A 17,565-nucleotide genomic window follows, 5' to 3' on the forward strand; every position below is an offset into this window, starting at 1 on the left:
GCACATTTGTAAAATGACTGAAGACCAGGCACCTCCCTGAATGTTCTGCTTTGTGTGACCTTCCTCTAGGACTTTTACACATTTCTGAACTGATGGAAATCCAAATAATCACAGACTGAATTTCCTGATGCCTCAACAGGATGGGGCTTAGAGTCAGATTCATTTTATTAAGAAAAAATAGTGGCTTTTCTTACACCCCAGAGCTTGGAGTAAAATTTATATATGCCACACATCTAAGGAAATGTTTCAAAAAAGAACATTTGGGGAGGGAGGACTAGAACTATAAGGAAAACCTTAGACTAACTGGAAGAGGAACCCCACTCATGGATCACAAGATAAGACCAAATAAAATGTGGGCAAATTATGAGAAACCAGAATATGAGAGTATCAGGACTTAAGAAAACCGTTTAGCTTTGACTTTGGGATGAAACAAGTGGGGCCCCAAAGGGTTTTGTTTTCAAAACCAACTAAATATTTGCTATGAAATTATTTTTCATCATCTCAGCAAGAAGGGATCAGATGCAAGACTTAAAACCTATGTGTATAAACTATATTTTGCAATTTTTCAATATAGAGTTTAGAAAAAGATTTGTCATCTCCCACTCCAGATCTCATCCTACACAATATACTACGAGATACACTACTCTTGACTTGTGAAATAACTGAGTTTTAGAATAATGAGTTTCTGAACATTAAAAATATAAGTATAAACTAAATAAATCAACATTAACAGCTGCTTAACAGTGATAAAATATACTTTTATTTACTTCGTTGAGTCAGAGGGTTGTAAAAAAAATTATTGCTAAAGTAGGTATCAGGCAAACAGAACGGTGCTTTAGAAGTCCAGTTACCTTGGAGTTTATTTAAACTAAGAGAAAAAGGTCATAATGTTTTCATGCAATACATACTTTGTTCTTTAAATAACAATTGTGACAAATAACAGAAGGAATTAAGGAATGCTGCACTTGTGATCCATACAAAACACCAACATTTTGGGTTGTACATAATTTAAAGAAATGTCCCAAACACTTTTCAAAATACTGTAGTAGCCCATACACAGAGGCATGCCTTAGGTGGCCATAGGAATGCAGTTTAGAAAATAAAGAAAAAAATCACACTGAAACTACTCAATTTCTTCAAAATCACTGAGCAAGAAAAGCAACATTGAACTTTCATACTGATTTTACATAACTTCTATACAGTACCTTGACTTAAATCCAAGAGCAAAAGTTAAGACTCTCCTCCTCTATTTTTGGTAAACAACTGCATGGTAAACTTAGATGACTTTTCCCCCTGGATTTTACCTGGGAGTGGCCTTTTAAATTTTTTATTTAAAAGAGGGCAGGTTTGGCACTTTTATACTGATGTCACCAATGTTAATATTTCTTGGGATCTCAGGAAGATTCATATTCTTTACAGCTGATACAGCACGGGCTGGAGCTCCTGCTAAGCCAGCCTGTATACAGAAGCAAATAAAAGAAAAAGAAAATGTACAAACTCAGGTGTAGCTCATCAAAAAACACTAAAACTGGAGGACAATGATAAAAGATTTTCATATAACAAGCTGAGAGACCAGATGGTAGTTTGAATTGATATGGAATGGTTACTTCTAAATACTAATCTATAAAGAGAAAACAGTTGACACATTAAAACATACAGTGAATACATGCAATGATAACAATGTAAAGATTTAAATACAAATTAACCTGTACTACGGAAACATCACACACAATATTCAAATGACAAAGCTAGATCTTCCCCTATATCTTGACTTAACTGACTTATGATATAAGCATGAAGCATATTTTACATTAGTTTTCTTAGACATCTCTTGCAACAATTGTGATGGATTTTGGGTTTCTGCTTTCAAACTGTCATTTATTATTAATATATGCTGTGAAATAAAAACTGAAAGTAATAAATCATGTTTGTTTAGTTTCTCAGGGCTAAACCCTTAAAACATTTCAAAACAATAAGGTTTTTAAAAATTTTTTTTTAATTGTAGAGGCTCTTCTAAACTTTTCTAGAAAAGTTCTAGAACATTAAAAAAAAAAAATCAGGCTTTTAAAGTGAAGCCTCAATCCAAAGAGAACGAATGGTTCTGCCTAAAAATGAAACTGCAAGAAGAGGATCAATCCAACCCTTCAATGCATTAGTAAAAACATAACGATTAAAAATATTTTGTCATATAAAGTGGATTCAACATATGTTCAGTTTATAATATACAAATTTAGAGAAAGAATAGCATAAATGCAAAAGGTAGGATATATATATATATATAAATAAATGAATTTTAAAATTTCCAATACCATTAGAGCATGATATTTGGCTTTGATCTTAGTAGGAAAATTTATAATTTGTGAAATAATTTTTGGAGAAAATATGCCTAAAGATAAAAAAAAAATGCATATATATCACTTTTCTCAAACAGCTATGTCAACAGTCTTCATATTTTTAAGGTTTAATTTATATACCAATTAGATTTCATCAATTTTTATTCAGGTTATATAATAAAGCCAACAAACACATGTGAAGTCAGTGCCATACACTATCTTGCACAAAAGCAATTAAGTAACAAAAACAAATCATCTACTTGCTTACATTACATATATGAGACAATGACCATGTAATTAGAAAGAATAGTTTTAATGTCCCTTTTTGTAATTTAGTTTTTTTCTCTTATGTACTCCTACCTCTTTTGTTAATTAAAAAATAATAATAAAGCTGTTACCTGAGAAAAATCTTGACTGATACAAAATAGGCCAGTGTAAACTATTTGCTGAATAAAGGATACAAACACTGTTAAGCAATGAAATAAAAGCCATGGATTATCAAGTTAGAATTGGAAATAATAGAAAAATCAGTAAAGTAGTATTAATGATATATATGGTCCACACAGGCAATGATAAGGGTGATATGGATGAAAAACTCCATACCCAATTAAAGACTGAAAGGGCTGGAGAATTCAACTTTTTTAATGGAGATTAGTTGTTTTTGATGTATAACTAAAAATTTGATTGACCTCTACATTTATACCTACCTGAAGCAATGCAGTTTTTGTTATACCCCACTTCTCTCCAACTGCCCCCCAAAAGATGTTGGAGATACAGATGAATATTATTTAGGATAGCATGAATCATATTCAAAAGGATCTTTAACTTGATCTTTTCAACTTCAGTGTTTAGCTACCAAAATTTAGAATGGTTTAGAATCAGAGAAGACTCTAATTCAAAGAGGTTCCTTTTACTAGGAAATATGCTGTTTGCCAAGGGAACAAAAATTACCTTACAAAATTACAGACAACCTGGAACTAGTATCATTTTTCCAGGTAGAAGGATTTTATAATTTTTCTAATTAAAAAATCAATTTGCCACTATTTCTACTTTGGAATTTCTATACAGGGTGCTAATTATGAGTAGACTATAGAAAAGTACTGACAAGGTGTTTAACTATAAATATTTTAAAAGGCATGAATTATTAGAGGATTTTATTATTGAGAAAAAGAGAGAGAAAAGGTAAGGGGTGGGTGTGTGTGTCTCTCTGATTTACTGGATGCTATGGTTAACATTTATAAGTAGTAAAAAATGTTTTTTTAATATTAAATGTCATTATCAAGAAGCCTTCTTTTCCATAATACCCTGTACCATGAGCAGCTAAAGAATAAAACTGCATCTTGTTAAATTTCATTAGATTGTCATTTCTTTGTGACCACAGATGGTGTTGACTGTTAGCTGCTAATGAGAATACACAAAGTCAATATACAGATTGATTTAAATAGCATATATGTGCCAAATTCATATTATGTAAAACCTAAAGAAGGTTCTAAGTCAACAAACTACAATTCCTCTAAACATAAGCAGCAAGCCATAGACATGCAAAGGATGGTAACTACTCAGAACACGCAAATGAATTAAGAGAATCAAATTATTTCTCAAGCATGTTCAATACTTTTGTGTAGTATGTCACAAATTTAAATGAAAAGAAATTTAAAAACTGTAATGTGTACTTCAGATAAGTTTTAATTAAACTAACATCTTAAGAAATCAGATTCTGCAGAATATAAAATGTAAAGAAAAATATGGGAAGGACTGTTGACCAGTAAGCAGATGCTTAGATGAGCTGTCAATGTTTATACACAAAAACTCAGGGCTTAAAAAAAAAAAAGACTTCATGTCACTCAGATAGTTAACAACAGAACTGCTATAAAACACATCTCAGTTTCAGTCTTCCATGAATGTGAAGTCTGAAACATTTTTATTAAAGAATAAAATGTAATTTGCCATTAGGAAATCAGTTTGCCTACACAAAGGTATAAACGAACTTTCATCTTAGTTAAGATATTTTTTTAGTAAGATATACTCAAAACAAGATAACTTTTGCTGAACACAATTTTTTTGAACACTAAAATTTACAGAAATTAAGTTTACCAGACTTGTTAGTAGCATGTACAATTGAAAATGTAAAAATAAGATACTTCTGACAGTACAACATAGTTCTTAGAGATTTAAGATTACACAGTTGACATAAAGCAGAAATAAAAAGAATGAAACCCTACTGGAGAAATAACTTGTTTCCATCTACGTTGTTATACTCAAGCACCACCATGGCAGGTAAACTGCAGCAACTTTACTAACAAAAACAAATACATGAATCCAAAGCAGTTAAGAGTATGAGTCAGATGGAAGAATGAAATACAGTATATAAAAGAATGGTCATGTTTTCTCTCCCATGAGATTAAATAAATTAACAGAATTAAGAGAAAGAAAACAAAATGAAGTCTGCAAGTATACCAAAATGAGGCCAAACAGATAGAAGACTTATACAGACATACTCTCAGAAATTTCAAGCACTTGAATCACAAAGATAGTAATGGATGGATATGATTTGTTTTTGATTTTGTTTTTAAATTGCCAGACCCAAAAATAAACAAAATATGTGCAGGCAAAACTGAAAAAGCAGCATTACTAAAACATATTTCGAAGAATCTGAAGGCTCCCTTTTCCTCATGCAATAAGCAATTAGCTTTCTCCAAGGGAAAAGGAAAGAACTTAGATATTTATTTCATCTAACACATAAAATATCCTACCATCTTAAAATATTTTTTCAAGCTTGAAATATAGCATAATAAGATGGTAGTTGGAATAATCTGTAGATACTAAAACCTTTACCCACCCATCCTGCTGGAAGTTGCTATATGCACATTCATAATTTTGACCTAACAGCAAAGTGAAAGAACATCAACATTAATAAACACAGTATTAAATGGTTTCAGACTCAAAATCATTAACAAAATAATGGCAGATTTTGAAAGCATGTTTTTGATCAGAATAGAAAATGTCAATATTTTATTTTCTGAAGTTAAGGCAGAATAACTTTTAAACTGGGACAGGCTTGCTCTTTGCTTTAAAGGCAGTGTTTTAATACTGCAATTATAAACAGGTTAGAAATGTTGATGACAGTCCTCTAGTGAGCAAGAACTATGGCATTTTATGAAAATTTTTATCAAAATGAGATTTAAAAAATTTTAAACCTTTCAGTACTAGTCATTCTATGTAATCTTAAATCATAGTTTTAATTTCTAGCATAGGATTTACCTCTGTGAAATAAATATAGTAGGCTGATGCCATTTATAGATTTAATATAAATAGTTTTTACCCTTACAAGTGACCTCAAGGGTCCTCACCATAATTTTGAAGAAGAGAGTAACTGTGCATGTCAAAGTAGTGGGGAAGAACCAACTCATAAGCTGACTTTCCAACATCTGTATCTTAGGGCCACTTTTCTTGTTCTCTATTCTTTGATACTTGATTTAAAAAAGAAAAAAAGAACAAATTACTAGTTTTAGTGATGGAAGTTATAAGACCCAAGTGATTAATGGTTCTTTGTTAGAAAAAGCAACTGAACATAAAGACTGGAATATAGAAACTAGCAGTGACCGAGATCAATAGAGTAAATGAGACCATGATGTACTTTCTATTCTTGGGATAAAGTAATACAGATCCAGGGTCCAAAAGTGGTGTCCCAAGCTTCATGATGCATAGCCCACAAACTCACGATAAGAAACTGTAAAGCCACCTGTGTGTTGCTGCTTCTAAACACATCCAAAAAGTAGTAATTTAGTGTCTAAAGAGTAATGCCAAATTCTCAGTGGCATTTTTCTAATTACTAAAGTGGCTAATCTAACTTGTTAACAAGTTTATACATTTTTTTCCCTGCATGGGACTCAATAAAGTATTTTCATTTTGAAATTTTTAAATGGAGGTATATAACATTTTCATTTTTCTGAAATGGTTTTGTACAAAAAAGTTGTTTACCACCATCTCTACATGGAAATGTTTAAAGAGTAATTCACACAGGTAACTTACGGTGTAAAAAATGCACAAGAAATAGCAGAGAAAATTTAGTCTTTGTAGGGTTAGGGGTCTATTTAAAACATTTCCAACTTTTGCCAATATGCTTTTCAAAACTCTTCAAGATTTACAATATCTTATTGAGTTTTATTATGATATGTTTGGATACGAGAAGGTTGCTACAGTGGAAATCCATTTTATTTCAGTCAATATATTTAATTCCATGTTTTAGAGCATTTATTTCGATTTTAGAAGATTTGTGGTCTTACTTTTTGTTGGCCACTTTTAATATTCACCTGTTATTCAAAACTGTAAAAGCAATTCTGTTAAGGCTTTGGAACTGAAAACCATTACGTGGGGGAAAGGGACTATTTAGCAGTCACTGTTCTAAGCCTTTACAGGTTTCCACTTTGTATGCAAATCTTTAAAGGGTCAGCTTTTGGTTTTTAAATTCACAGCTTCCAAAACCCAGCAGACAATTTTATGTAAGAATCCTAATTTAGAAAGATGGGGGAAAAATATCTGTGAGAGTTAAATTAACATTGGTTCTGCCGTATGATGCTCAAAATAAACTCTAATTTATATACAAAGTAAATTGTCATTTCTACAAGTGTAATTTGTCAGTTAAATGACAATGTTTAAAAAAAAGAACAAAAACATTTAAACTTTCCTTTTACAATGCAGGCAGACAAAACAGAACAAACATGACATCAATGATATACTAGTAAAATACACTAAGTCCAATAAAAGATGAATAAACTACAAGGAGAAACTAGAATGGAAAATAGGCTACAGGGACTATATGGGTTCATTAACACAAAGAATTTTTGAGTCTGGCCTAAATAATTAATTGCCTTTGACATCATTTTGCTTTCCCTTTGTTAAAGTACATTTTTCTCAAAGTCAGCAATACCTTGTCTACCTGTCCTGTCTGGGAGATTGAAAGATAAAGGTCTGTAAGAGAGAAGAATGGAAAGAGCTAGAAAGATCAGGATGTTCAGAAAAAAGAAGACTGACTTTTAAAAAGTAGTGACTAAATTCAGACCCATTTATTCATCTTGAAAATCACGTGAAATACATAAAAGCTAACAAGTCTCCCCAACCCCACCCCTCTACCTCCACCCCCAGGGAGTCCTTTTACTCCTAGGCAAGATTCCTGAGTGCCTCTTAAACTTGCCCCAGATCCCACCAACCTCCCAGTTTAAACCCTCCTTTCCCAAGATCCCAATGTTCCAGTAAACCATTTATCTATCAAAACAGGATAGATGAAAATATATTCAGAGCATATCTTTGCTTATCTCTTTAAAGATCTGGGTGATCTTTGCTCCTACCTGTCTAGGTAACGGGAATTAAACTGGTTCACTTTTGACTGTTACTGGGAAATACACTATTTTTAAGATAAAATAATAAAATCTTTGATTTCTGACAAAATAAAGGCACCTTGATACACCCATGTTATATTTTAAAAGCTGTATCTTAATTATATCCAGGCTTTTTAAAAGATAAATGATATTCTAAACATTACTTAGATTAATTTTTAAAATATGATAAACAGGTCTTTTCATCAATTATGGTATTCTGAACTTTCTGATTTTCTTTGTTTCTGCTTACATAATACATTTTAACTAAAATTTTGTAAGAGTAAGATTAATAAAAGCATATAGCTTGCTTTCAAATAATTTCAGATTATTCTGCAGTCACATATTTGGTAGATATAACCAGTTTAAATAACGTGGAAATGGAACCCATATGAAAACTTTTGACATTTCACTGTGTCTGGAATAAAGCTGGTAGCTTTCCAAACATACTTAAAATATATGAAAATTACTGAAAAATTACATAAAAGTCAACATTATTTCAATGCAATTTCTTAAAGTATGATCAGAACTAAATGACTTCACTATGACTCAAAATCCTACTTTATGAGGAAAATATTAGCAGACATCACATATAGAGAAACACTTGATAAACATTTAATGTTAGTTTATCCATCAGATTTAAAACATACTTTCTTGTAAAGGAGAAAAAGAAAAAGTAATTTGGTAGCAGATAACAATTGATTATACATGTTAAAAGATGGTCAGTGGATGAAAAACAAAAGTATTCACCAGTATTCAAAACCATTTTAAATACCATTGTTTCTGTGAAAGGACGTTTTTTTAAGTTGTGATAGTCTCATAACTGTTTGCACTGAAAAATGTAAATTCTGTATTTTACTGCTCTTTATAGGTTAAAAAAACCTGGCTCATTAACAAAGTTTTACCGGACAATCAAAAAGCAAATATCCATTATGTAATTATTATAGGTCCTTCATGACTTCTGTCAGTATTATATATAGCAAACTAAGGTGGAAAGGGGGGTGGGGGTGGGGGGAAGGGCACCACCAAAGGAAAGGAGTTAAATACCTGGAAATGTGAAAATTCCAGACAAGAGATTTTATATTTTTACAGATGATTACACAGAATTCACAAATTACCACATATCCACTCATTTTAGACTAATTATTAATGGATTGTATCACTGGCTGTCTCTTGGCATTTAAAATCTATATCCATAGTTTTGTAAAGCAAGGTTTAACAGATTACATAAGTTTCAAGTTATCATTTTAAGACTTTAAAAACTATAGCTTAGAGTTTATGGTAAATCTTTTGCCATACTGAACAATACACTGCAAGTCAACTCTACTAAATATTCTGAGCCCTTTTCCTTGTCCTAAAACAAAATATTCTCTATTAATCTAGTTTGTTTTCCCTTTTCAAAAACCAGTATTTTAAAAATCGGCTGTAGAACCCACAAAATATATACAATTACTTAAAAGAGTCATAATTTTAAGCTCTTTCCCATTACAAGCCTCTCCTTTGGGAAACCAAGAAGGATGATAAATTGAGATAAGGAGAAATGCAGGACTATTTTAATTTAAAATAGAACACTGGAAAATGTTTTTATACAAAACTTCAACTGTTTCTAACACTCAGGTTTCAGATTTATCCACCATCCTGTGTTTCATTCAGTTCCAATGAGCACAGCATTTTAAGCTGATCCTTTAAAGAGCCAACAAAATAAAAATTCTTCAGAACTCACCTGTTGTAAATTAATGCTAGCATATTTTTAATATCTTTCTGCTTTTATAGTAACATTTACTTTACCTCAATCAAATACCTGTACTAATAATTATAAATAAAATTAGTTTTCTAACTCTGAGTTATGACTATAAATATCAAAGGTAAGAGTATCCTCAAACATGTATAGCGTTGAATGAGATAGCAAGACTATTCATTTTTCTAAATTTCTGCTATAGCAGTAAGAAACAACCAAAATAATATAAACTTTAGTGACTCAGCTACAGCACCTGTTACTGACTCAGCCCTGTTATTGAGGGAAGAGTCATACAATTCTAAAGTAGAGTTTTACACAAGGCCAAGCTGCTAGTTGGTCCTCATTCACTCAATGTAACAGCACAAAGTTAGCTGTATATAACTAACCAAATCTTTCTCTTCTAGAATGCAATAAAAGCCTTGAATACATGTATCACTGTATGAAATATATGATTTAGTTAATTCGTCAGTAACCTTTGGGAAGGATCAAGAATTAAAAGATTAGAGCATTGAATTTCTTCTTTCAATGTGCACTCAGGCCTACTAAACACCTATCACAACATTACTTCCTTATGAGAACTCCATTTTCTCTCCTTTCCTTTTTCAGAAATAGTTTTATAAAACACTAAATTTATATATCTTTAGAAACCAGTTCTAAGACTTTCTTGATAATTAATGACTATGGTTTAATAACAAATATTGATTCCATTATTCATAGTTTCTTTTTTAAGCAATAAGAATTGGGAATTTTATTCATTACCCAAAGCAATTACAACTGTAGCTAAAAGAATACACAAAACTATCTGATGGATAGTGGTCACAGAACATTTAACATACTAAAATGTGTATATTTCATTTCGTTTTAAAACTGAAAAAGCATACCAGCTGTACCTAAAGGGTGATACTGAAGGACAAACAGTGAAAGCTACAAATCATGCATAATTTATGATCATGCTTACTACCTTCATTAACTAGAGCACTTTCCATTCTTACCTCAGATTTCTCCAGTTTATTTTGTGCATCAATTTGTGTAACAATCTCATTCATGTTGGTCTCCAGTACCATTCCCCCCATCACCATTTCTGCAAGAATATTGTGAACCTAAAGGAAAATATAATACACATTCATAAAGCCCACTATTAAGAACATTTCATGATTCCAAGTAATTTTTCTTTCAAATACTGCTGTGTCTCTTTTACGAGCTGTAAATAAAAATAATTTGGAGTGAGGGCTCATAATACACTTATGTCACTAATGTGAAGCCTTGAGCAATTATACAAACCTCTTTAAATCTTAGTTTAATGAGCTGTAAAAAGATAACAGTATCTCCTTCATAGATTGCTGAAAAGATTAAGTGAGGTCAGCTACCATGGAAGGCCACAAAGTAAATCATCAATAAACATTATCTACCATGATTATAGTATCAAGATTAATGCTAAAAAAATGACCAATAAGGGCCTTTTACATCAGGTTCTTAGTCAATAATTATTAAGTTGTTTTACTCTCAAAGTACTCAATGAGGCTATGTGGCATTACTACAAGCTCTAGATTTAAAATGAAGTAAAAGTTTCTTTATATTATAGGTATGATATAATATTATACCTATATTATATTTAGGTACAGGTATAGGTATAATATTATACCTATATTATATTTAGGTATAGGTATAATATTACATTATACCTATAATATACAGAAACAATGCTTTTACCCCAAAGCATATATATCTAATTACTCAGATTTTTTATGACCAAATACATCTTAAAAATGACAAAAAATAACATTTTCCATTGGGGAGAAAAACTAACTCAGGTGTTTTGTCATAAGATAATTACTGAATCAAAAATCACCAATTCAAATCTGAAGTAAGTGTCACAGAACTGTACACTGTGCTATAATTTTAAAAAAATAATGTGGCAGCATTAAGAATGGAGACTCTGAAATCAGATAGATATAAATACTGACTCTACCACTTACTAGTTGTACGCCTTTCAGAAGTTAGTTACTTGACCTCTCTGTTACCTTCTCTGTAAAAGAGAAGTAGAATAGTATGGGCACCTCATGGCATTATCATAAAAATGACATAAATTCATGTGAAGTACCATAGCACAGTACCTAATAGGATTTTTTTAAGCTCTTTATTGGAATATAATTGCTTTACACTGTTGTGCCAGTTTCTGCTGTACAACACAGTCAATCAGCTGCATTTATACATATATCCCCATATCCCCTCCCTCCTGCGATTCCTTCCCACCCTCCCTATCTCACCCCTCTAAGTTACCACCAATCATCGAATTGATCTCCCTGTGTTATGCAGCAGCTTCCCACTAGCTATCTATTCCACATTTGGTGGTGTATATATGTCAATGCTACTCTCTCACTTTGTTCCAGCTTCCCCTTCGCCCCCTGCTCCCCCCCAGCCCTGTGTCCTCAAGTCCGTTCTCTGCATCTGCATCTTTATTCTTGCCCTGCCACTGGGTTCATCAGTACCATTTTTTTACATTCCATATATATGCATTAGCATACGGTATGTTTTTCTCTTCTGGCTGGCTTACTTCACTATGTATGACAGACTCTAGGTCCATCCACCTCACTATAAATAACTCAATTTCATTCATTCTCATGGCTAATATTCCATTGTATATATGTGCCACATCTTCTTTATCCATTCATCTGTTGATGGGCATTTCAGTTGCTTCCATGTCCTGGCTACTGTAAATAGTGCTGCAATGAACATTGTGGTGCATGTTTCTTTTTGGATTATGATTTTCTTAGGGTATATGCCCAGTAGTGGGATTGCTGGGTCATATGGTAGTTCTATTTTTATTTTTTTAAGGAACCTCCATACTGTTTTCCATAATGGCTTTACCAATTTACATTCCCACCAACAGCACAGGAGGGTTCCCTTTTCTCCACACCCTCTCCATTTATTGTTTTTAGATTTTTTGATGATGGCCATTCTGACCAGTGTGATGTGATACCTCATCGTAGCTTTCACTTGCATTTCTCTAATGATTAGTGATGTTGAACATCTTTTCATGTGTTTGTTAGCCATCTGCATGTCTTCTTTGGAGAAATGTCTATTTAGGTCTTCCGCCCATTTTTGGATTGGGTTGTTTGCTTTTTTGATATTGAGCTGCATGAGCTCATAGGATTTTTAAACAAAAACTTTTAAAAATTAAATATATAATTATACTATCCAGATTTCATGCAAATGTATTCATGATTTTTAAAACATCCTATCATTACTTACTAATGTTTAATTTTGGAAAGATGGACACCTCACATACCAATTGTGAAGAATTATAGAAATTACTTGTCCTTAGCAAACAAAATAAAACCAGAAGCTACAACTGGCTTTAAAAAACAGTGCTAAATATCATCACTTCTACTACTATCCTTTCTGTTACTAGGTACCACTTATTAAAACTGTTTTGATGCTGCACTTACAGTATCTGATTTAATTCTCACATTAACCTTTGTTACAGCTGAGAGAATAAACAAGCTTACTTCAGACACATAAGCTAATAGGTGGCAAATCAATGACTCAAACCTAAATCTGAGTGATCCAAATCTAATACTTAGCCTTCTTCTGTTAGCAATAATAAATGAAATTGATATAGCAAATTACTTTTTAGTCATAATCTATGAAAATTCAATTAAAGGTCAAGAAGATATCTAGGTGATAAAATAAAATTACCTTATAATAGCTAACAGCTACTGTATGCATAAAAAGTGTTCAGAGAGAAAGGCCATGGCCAGGGGACAGAGATTCATTAAAACTTCTGTTTTAAGCAATGGAAATTCCTCTTTTCTTTTTAAAACAAATTCTCATGAGATAGCATGACATAATGCTGATAGAAGGGTAGCAACTCCACTACCCCCATTTTGCTCAGGCTTTCTTATTGGTTCATCCCTACATACACTATACTACTGCCTTTTGAAATATCTCAGAACACAAGCACTAGACTGGTGGAAACCATAGATTTCAGTTATACTGAAACATCTACCAACTTTAGAGGTATCAAATTTAAGCAGCCTACAAATGTGGGCTGTATGCAAGAAATTCTAAGAATGTATGTAAATTTTTCCTTAAAGTAAAAATAATTCCTAAGAAAGCAAATTCAGATCCAGAAGAGATGGAAAACACAAATAAAGGGACTGTGAGCTAAATTCTTAAACATAATCTCACTTATTATAAAGATAATAAATGCCTAAAGACTGTAATCTCAGTGAGGAGGTACTATATGTTATGTAGAAATTCAAGGAGATAAACAGTGTGAGAATGAGAACTATTAATTGGGAGGCTACTCCAATACTATCCAGGTTATGGTGTCCAATGTAAGCTATGTCACATGAGGAGGGGAAATTTAGAAGGTAAACATGTCTAGTGATAGAAAAATTCATGTTCCAAGAACTGAGAAGAACTTTTGCTGGCTTAAATAAGAGAAAGAGGATGATAAAAGCTCCACTTTTAGCTTAGCCCTAACTCATATGGTTGACATATTTCAGTATTTTGTTTTATAAATTTTACTTAAAACAAATTTTTATGGAAATAAATGGGTAACAATATGCTTATAATACAACTCAACTACTAAACTGCTTTGATGTTCACCTAAAAGTTCAATGAGTTTTCACTCTCTCTTATGAATTTTTATAGGTATTTAAGTGTTTAAAAAGTGGCAAATACCACATTAACAATGTATTTTTGCCTTTTTTAAAAAAAATATGTGCCCTATCTACCCAACCACACAGCTTTTTCTGTACATAGACCGTAACTTCTAAATTTCATTTCTACCTTTTTAAAAACACTATATAAGCCATACAGAAACCTTCATATAAAAATAGTTTCTACCACCCTCTGCTTCTGTTATTAGGTCCCTCTATCCAAAGATAATCACAGTTAATTGTATCTTATATATCCTTCAAGAAAACATGTTATGCTAATACTTGTTATATGAGTGTGTATGTATATCTAATGTACACATTATTCCCACAGTCCTACAAAAAAAAATAAAGATTGAATTGAAAGTTAAGAGGCAAGAGAAAATGAGCATGTGAATTAATAAAATAAAAGTTACTGGAGCCAGATATATATACAAGAATGATCAATGAAACTGTTGGTAAGAGTAAAGAAAAATTCAAACCTAAAACAGTGAATCTGCCCTTTTAATTATCACACACCTAAAAATGAGAGAAATACGCAGATTCCTCAGAAATATAGGTAAGTTATCAAATGAACAAATGAGAGGAATAGAATGATATCTATAACATGGTCCCATTAAGATAAACTACAAAAACTACACACATACACACACTTAGATATACCCAGAAAAATTCTGGAAAGGCATGTAAATAATTAAAAAAAAACAACAACTTTTTTTTAAGAGCAGTTTTAGGTTCACAACAAAATTAAGAGGAAGGTACAGAGATTTTCCTATACATACAGCCCTGGCCTCTGACATGCACAGCCTACAAGAGTGGTAAAGTTGTTACAACTGATGAACCTACACCGATACATCATCATCACCCAAAGTCATAGTCTACCTCCCAGCTCTCTTTTGGTGTTGTACATTCTATGGGTTTGGACAAATATGATATATATATATATATATATATATGTATCATTATGGTATCACAAGGAGTACCCTAAATATCCTCTATGCTCCACCTATTCACCCATCCCTCTCCCTCCCCACCCCTGACAACCACCAATCTTTTCAGTATATGCATAGTTTGCCTTTTTCAGAATGTCATATAGTTGGAATCATACAGTACATAGCCTTTTCTGATTGGTTTCTCGCACTTAGTAATATGTATTTTAAGGCTCCTCAATGTCTTTTCATAGTTTGATAGTTCATTTATCTTCAGCACTGAATAAAATTCCATTGACTGAATATAACACAGCGTGTTTATCCATTTACCTACTGAAGGACATCTTGGTTGCTTTCAAGTTTTGGCAACTATGAAAAGAGCTGCTATAAACATCTATGTGCAGGCTTTTGTATGGACATAAGTCTTCAACTCTTTTGGGTAAATACCAAGGAGCACGATTGCTGGATTGTATGGTAAAAGTATGTTTAGTTTTTTAAGAAATCGCCAAACTGCCTTCCAAAGTGACTGTACCATTTTGCATTCCCACCAGAAATGAATGAGAATTCCTGTTGCTTCATATCCTTACCAGCATTTGGCTTTGTCAGTGTTCTGGATTTTGCCATTCCAATAGGTGTATAATGTGCTACAAATATTTTTTAATAGACAGTAGTTATCTAAAGAATGGGACTGGAAGACTAAGGAAGAAAGGAGACTCAGCTTTCTTTTACAGTTTGTTTGTTTGAAGATAAACATGCCACTTTGTTAAACAATAACTCTTTTTATGTGTCAGTGCAACCTGAGACTTTTGCTTAAAACTATTGTAACATATAAGATTAAGTGGCCTCTATATTATTTTATTATTATTTATAAAACAGTATGCATGTTGTTCTAATATTTATTAGATGCCAACACTTTTTTTCTTCAAAATCATTTGTATCTCAATTATCTTAAAATTCAAAAGTTAAAAGAACATGGCATTTTTTGTACTTAACAGTTTAACTACCTCTATCAGTAAACCATATTTATTAAATATTTACATATAGTGCTTACAGACAGCAGCATCTTGCTTGAGTAAAGCCTACATAATCACTGGAGAGTAAACGAAGACTAAAACAAACATATTTCACTTTTTACTTTTTTTTTTTTTGGCCACGCTGCCCGGCACGTGGGATCTTAGTTCCCCAATCAGGGATCGAATCCGTACCCCCTGCATTGGGAGCTCAAAGTGTTCACCACTGGACTGCCAGGGAAGTCCCACATTTCACTTTTTAACAGTTACAAGCCAAACAGGCAGAACCAAGCATCTAAAAACAAAGAAATGAAAGGAGGTCTAATTACACAGAGTCCTTTCTATGGATTGTCACTTGTTTTCAAAGCATAAAAGCTACTTTGCTATAATTTATGCTAGAAATGAGGTCCTCTGCACCAAACATCTTTTAATTTGACTACATTAATATCTTACTACAGGGGTGGTCAAGTAAAATGTGGCATATACATTCTATACACTATTTCACTTAAGAATAAAGCTGATACATATATATTGATAGGGAAGGATCTAAAGAGAGACGAAATTTATAAAGCAAGGCATAGAACATTACGTGAAATAAAAACATACTTAATCACTCACTGAACCAAGGGAACTATGCATATCTTTGAAAACATATAGAAAGAAAGTCTGGAAGCCTACCTAGCCAAACTATTAAGAGAAATTACTTCAGGGAAGCAGTGTGGGGTAGGAGTGAGGAGGTATAAGGAGGGGGACAAGAAGAATTTTCATGTTTAATCATATAGCCTTCAGTATTATTTGACTTCTTTGTTTCTAAAGAAAGATAAGTATTATTATTGTAATTTTAAAATAATAAAATATATGAATAACACTGTAATGTTAATGGTGTGTGTCTGTGAGACAGACAGACAAAGACACAGACACAGGCAGACAGATATCACATATCTTCCTAAAACAACTGTGAACTACTTGAGGACTAGGGTAAGGATATAATCTTCACATAACTCTGCAAAGTGTTAAGCACTCAATAAATATTTTGTAAAATCTGTTTTGCGAGGAACAACTCCCTCTTTTCCTCTTGCAAAAGAAAACTGAACAGGAGTTTTAAAAGGGGGCAAAGGGGAGGCAAAGCAGTTATAAAAGTCTACTCTAAAAACTATAATACTGTAAGACATGATTTTTTCTATTATTAAGACAGAATAGCCAATTATAATGAAATGACACATTATTTAAAATACGTTAGAAAATTTCCATTTACATACTTCTGTGGATCATACTCGTACTAATTTGATAATAAAATGTTAATACATGTTTGTCAAAAAAATTTAAATAATGTACCTAATCTATTAATGCCTGTATTTATAATTCTAAATGGTCTAAATAAATCACACTTCACATTTTGATATTTCTTCAAATGTAAGTACAATTGATCATTGAAAACATCATTACTTTCCATACCACTGAAAAGGAAAAATGCTGCCAATTAAATTAGGACAAGCTATAGAACTGTAAATTATAC

The 17,565-nt window shown here is 32.2% G+C and overlaps 1 protein-coding gene across 5 annotated transcripts in view; it reads right to left on the reverse strand.

Moving 5' to 3' along the window:
* Positions 1-737: 737 nt before the first annotated feature.
* The window catches only part of AP3S1 (adaptor related protein complex 3 subunit sigma 1), a 64,678-nt gene continuing 47,850 nt past the window's right edge, over positions 738-17,565 (reverse strand). For 2 of the 5 annotated variants that reach the window (XM_057737001.1, XM_057736999.1), the window contains 3 exons: positions 10,439-10,546; positions 5,684-5,803; positions 738-1,456 (listed from right to left, as the gene is read on the reverse strand). In XM_057737001.1, coding sequence (XP_057592984.1) covers positions 1,328-1,456; positions 5,684-5,803; positions 10,439-10,546 — 357 coding nt within the window. In that variant the 3' untranslated portion in view covers positions 738-1,327. The remainder of the gene's footprint in view (positions 1,457-5,683; positions 5,804-10,438; positions 10,547-17,565) is intronic. The other 3 variants (XM_057737007.1, XM_057737003.1, XM_057737015.1) reach the window with 2 other exon arrangements.

This window comes from Hippopotamus amphibius, chromosome 1, assembly GCF_030028045.1.
Source record: "Hippopotamus amphibius kiboko isolate mHipAmp2 chromosome 1, mHipAmp2.hap2, whole genome shotgun sequence".
Taxonomy (NCBI): Eukaryota; Metazoa; Chordata; class Mammalia; order Artiodactyla; family Hippopotamidae; genus Hippopotamus; species Hippopotamus amphibius.